Source organism: Poecilia latipinna, unplaced genomic scaffold (assembly GCF_001443285.1).
Source record: "Poecilia latipinna isolate Pla-1442-1.1 unplaced genomic scaffold, P_latipinna-1.0 Scaffold5493, whole genome shotgun sequence".
Lineage (NCBI taxonomy): Eukaryota > Metazoa > Chordata > Actinopteri > Cyprinodontiformes > Poeciliidae > Poecilia > Poecilia latipinna.
Window position 1 is genome coordinate 13343 of NW_015118109.1, and position 5079 is coordinate 18421.

General features: G+C 33.6%; 1 protein-coding gene and 2 long non-coding RNA genes across 3 annotated transcripts; all 3 read left to right on the forward strand.

Moving 5' to 3' along the window:
* The first annotated feature begins 23 nt into the window (after positions 1-23).
* LOC106943580 (uncharacterized) lies at positions 24-920 on the forward strand. The gene is made up of 2 exons (XR_001423953.1): positions 24-86; positions 506-920. It is a non-coding gene; the product is annotated as an uncharacterized LOC106943580 (long non-coding RNA).
* A 1968-nt stretch (positions 921-2888) lies between these two features.
* LOC106943581 (uncharacterized) lies at positions 2889-3478 on the forward strand. The gene is made up of 3 exons (XR_001423954.1): positions 2889-3028; positions 3114-3176; positions 3388-3478. It is a non-coding gene; the product is annotated as an uncharacterized LOC106943581 (long non-coding RNA).
* A 25-nt stretch (positions 3479-3503) lies between these two features.
* On the forward strand, positions 3504-4817 carry LOC106943579 (high affinity immunoglobulin epsilon receptor subunit alpha-like; the record flags this gene model as incomplete). The annotated part of the gene is made up of 3 exons (XM_015026883.1): positions 3504-3648; positions 4035-4304; positions 4698-4817. Coding segments are annotated over exons 1-3 (535 nt in total), but the record flags the coding sequence as incomplete, so codon positions are not given.
* Positions 4818-5079: the final 262 nt, after the last annotated feature.

Here is a 5079-nt window from a genome sequence, read left to right on the forward strand (position 1 = left end):
GACATGATGTTCAGTTCTTACATGTGGAGACGCTGCGAACGAACCAGACAGCATCACGTATGCTGCCATTGAGATAAAGAAGAAAGGTATTTTTATTGTCTAAGCAGATGTGTGGTGCAGACACCGTGACATTAGCTCAGCTTCACAGGCTAACTTTGACAAGAATTATTTTCAGACAGATGTATCGATCGCACCAGGAGTAATTTTACCTCATCAGTTAAAAACAAACACCATCAAACCACAGGTTGCAACACGAGGCTCAGATAGACAACAATAGAAATCAACCTGACATTAAACAGAAAAACAAAGCTGCTGTTTCACTGAATGAACTGTCTCTAACTCTGCATCCATTTCTTCACAAATACTGGCAATAAAAACACAAACAGCTTCAACTGTATCAGAAATAATTGATGCCAAAAGCTGATAAACTTTCCAAAAGAAAGCTGAAATAAAATCTTCCACTTACTTGCAGTTTTCTAATGAATTTCTGTTTTTTCTTCATCAGGGTCAAAGGTTTCCTCAGCTGCCACCAAAGGAAGTCCATCAGAGCAGCAGTCAGTTTACTCTTCAGTCGCCTTTAAAACTTAAATTAGTTATTTTATGGAGCTAATCTCAGCTCAGACTGTTGGTTTTTTTAGTCAATGATAGAAGAGTCTCTGACATTTTGTCATAACTTAAAATGGACAAATACAACAAAGCAATAATAAACATGACACCTTAAAAACGTTATCTGTGTTTATGTTGTTTATAGAAATTTAAAACATGTTTTTAGGACTTATTATCTTTCTCTTTCAGACTTTTGCATGTAGTATTTTCTATTTTTATGATGTTCTTGCCTCTTTTGTTGTCACGTCTTTCTGATTTTCATCAGAGCAAAGCAGCTACTGCTTTTTAAATAAACTCACTGTGATGGTCTTTAACATCTCACTATTATTACTCTACATGTGTTTAAAATTAGATAAACTAACAATACCTGACAGCATCTTCATAGATCTATCAACAGACCTCTGCACTGAGTTTCTAACACACAAGGAATCTAAACATGAATAACAACAACAATAAAGACAAACTAAACAAACTGAGAACATGGCTGAAATAACAAGAAAGGACTTAAAAAAAACATGAAAACCTGATCTCTGCAGAAGATCCGATTCTTTACTTCTTTGTTTGCTGCTGCATGATGACAGATTTATTGTTCTGTGTCAAACTCATCAGTTGTTTTAGTTTCATGTCAAACTCACATACTTGAAGTCAAAAGCTTTTATCTGGACGTCCTGGTACCTTTAGAGAGTTTATATCAATATTAACTCCTTCATGTCTTCTCTCTGATTCAGACTGAGGTCAGTCTGGTCTCTGCAGTCATGAATCACATTCAGAGCTGAGATAATCTAAACCCTGTCAAATAAAACTATCATGTTAAACTAGCGCCATCTGGTGTCCAAACACCAAAATATGAATTTACATCTTAAAAAAAAACTCAAACCAGCATAAAATGAAATAAATTATGTTTGTCTCCTGATGCTGTTGTCATGACAACAATAAAAAAAACATGACAAGGTGTTTGATCTACTTTATCAATATCCTGCAAACAAGAGTAGTAATTTTACTGCTTTGCATATTTTTATATAGAAAGAAAAATAATTAAAGGCAGAAATAAATTTTGGTTGGGCTTTCAAATGTAAAGAGTTACACCGTGGTGTTGGGTTTTTGTCATTTTCTGTTGTCTCAGCCCTCAGTTTGCTGCTCATACTAAGTCTGGTTAAGTAGGAGTTGTTCCTCTCCACTGTTGCCACATGCTTGTACAAGAGGAAATGGAATGGCTGGATGTTTTTAAGTGGATATTTTTAAAAATTATTTTCCAATGAATAATAAATTGTTCTGTATTGTTTGATTATATGCATTATATTTGAACTGGATTGATGTATAGAAGGGAAACCTAACCTGCATAAGTGCCTTGAGATTATATTTGTGAATAGTGAAAAATGAGTTCAAGGATTTCTGATTATTATTATTATCATTATTATTATTATTATTATTATTATTATTATTATTATTATTATTATTATTATTATTATTATTATTTGCGGTACAATTAAACAAGTTTCTAATTTTTATTTTAATAATAAAAATCCTAATGTGTTCATATCTGCCATCTGTGGTTGGATCTCTTCTTATTCTGTCATTTCTGTAACATCAGTTTCTGTTTTCCTGTAAATGAAATAAAAAAATGCACTTATAAACTCTTTAAGTTAAAATTTAGTTTTTATTTTCTGTCATTACAATTTATGATTAACTTGATAGTTGTTGGTCTATCAAGAAGAAATTAAATTTATAACCATCCCTAATCATTTTCTTGACACAAACCAGTTTTCCTTTAGTGAATAAAAATCAACAGGCCAGTGGTGATGCAATGTGGACTAATGACCACTAGATGGCAGAAAAGACTGAACCATAAGAAGCCAGAGTCAGTAAATATCCTGCATATATTCAGCTGGGCTATTACTTCATACCAACCAGTAGGGGGCGACAAAACATCGCCTTCTAGTTGTCAGATATTTATTAAAGATCCAGTTAACTGTTGCATAAGTTATAAATAAAGAATATTTGGGAGATTAACAGACTTTCATACAGTTAGACAAAAAATAAAATAAAATAAAATAACCCAAACTGTGACAAACAAGTCTAGATGAAAATTAAAGTTATATACAGATAGGAAGATTGTAGACTAAACGGGTTTTTAGCATATAAATTTGACTAACCAGAAAAAACCTCTGTTAATATTTTTAACACAAATATATTAAGTTCTGTTGCAGATCCATAACAGAACCTGAGTATCTGTGTGTTTCATTAAAATAAAGTTGATTCTACATCATTATCTCAGTATTTCTCCCTGTTTCTCTGCTGCTCTGTGTAAGTCAAACAGGAAGAGGAAGTTCTGCGCTGCATATGATCTGGGTTTACATGTGAGACTCGTTCAGTCAGCATCAAGCATCAGTCATGGAGGTCACAGCTCTCTGCATGCAAATCTGTGAGTAAAGATATATTATTTATTTATTTCTGACATATATCTATATTTTGAGTTTGGATCTGAAGCTTTTCTCATGTTTCTACAGTCATGAACATGTTTGTGTTGCTGTTGACAAAACCTGATCTGAGTTACACTGATCAGAAACCTGGTGAGTTGGAAACTGATTTGTTTTATGCATTTATTTAGAGAAAAAATTTATGTTTTTTAGATTTAATTCAAATAATTTTAAACTGCTTACAAACAAATCCATCAGCAATTTTATTAACTTTATCACCAGCTGATGAAAAATAAGTTTTAATTGTTTCTCAAGGATTTATGTTAAAGTTCATCAATTAATTTCTGTGTTTTTATCATTGCAGTTTTTCCTCTTATCTCTCCAGACAGACTTCAGTTCTTTGAGTATGAGTCTGTCTCTGTAAGCTGTGAGGCAGACAAAGAAGTGAAAGCTTGGAGAGTGAGGAGAAAACTTCACAAAATGAGTTCAGCAAATGATTCTGACGCCTGCAGCGTCCCAGCTGCATCCTGCAGCATCCAGTACGCTTTTGAGAGCCACAGTGGAGAATACTGGTGTGAAAACCATGAAGGGGAAAAGAGCCGGGCTCTCAACATCTCTGTTACAGGTCTGAATGTTCACAATGAAGTCTTAAAAAGTTATTTAAATTAAATAAATAATGTTCTTTTAGATAATGTGCACACATTGTAATATTCTAAGGTTTATTTACAGAACAAAATGATATCAAGATAAATCCTGTCAGAATGTTTGCTGCCTTTATTTTGAATTTAATAACTAAAATCTGACAATGAAAAAACAAAAAACATAAAAATATAAAATAGTAAATATGAATGTAAAAGAGTTATATTTCTTACATCATAGAAACCAGACATTTTGAAGATGTTTGTTAACTTTTCATATCTTCTGAAAATAAACATGTAGATTTTGATTTTGTTATAAATCCAGCAGAAATAGAAATGTAACATGTCAAACTGATCTTCTGCTGTCCATCAGGTGGATCAGTCATCCTGAATGCTTCTGCTCAGCCAGTGAAGGAAGGATCTACTGTGACTCTAAAGTGCATTCAGAAGGATACAGAGGAACCACACTTTAATGATTTCTACAAAGATGGCGTCCGTCTTGGAACCTACTATGAAACTGATATGATGACCTTCACCAAGGTCACCAAGTCAGATGAAGGACTCTATAAATGCACCATTTCCCGAGTTGGAGAGTCTCCTGAAAGCTGGCTGGCTGTTGTCAATCCAAGGTCACCAACAGGAGGTAAGTTTGATACCACTGAATATTATGAGGCTAAAATAACACTTGAAATATTAGAAAATATTCTATTAATCTTTCGGATTAAAATGGAGGCGATTTCTTCCAAAGGAAAAAGGTTTTCAAAGTCTAATCTTAGTTGTAGATTTATGTTCTTAGAGAATCTTTGAAGAACTTACAGTAGAATAATATGTTTCAAAGTTTAGCCTTGTGCAAAACCGCAAACTGAAATATCTTCCATTTCTGGTTTAAACATTTGGTGAAGAGGAAGAGGAGGAAGAGGAGGTGCTCTGTGTACGGAGGCTGTTCGTTCTGGAATCAGCCATCTTGGATTCCTGATGTTGGCTGTCTGCGTCTCTCTCACTGTTCACTGACCTGATATCTTGAATCTTATTTCAGGATCTAATGAAGAGATTCAGCCTTTGACTAATGTGCCGATTATAATCATCATTTTGTTGTCCATCGTTTTCACTCTGCTGTTCTGGGTGGTTGGACTGATTCTCTACAAGAAACACAAAGGTAAACATGGACCATGTACCGATAACTCGCCTCACCATTAAATAATCAGTTTCAGAATCTAAATGTTCCCTCTGTAACATTTACAACATGAGTTTGATCATTTATCTTGATCTAAGTTGAGGAAAAGTTTTTGATGAATTATAAAGAGCAGGTGATGTCAAACATTCATGGGCATGAATCTGATTCTTTTAGGGCTTTTTTAGTGGAAAACTTTAAATTTATTTTGAAAACCATAGGGTAAAAATTATATCTATTGACTCAA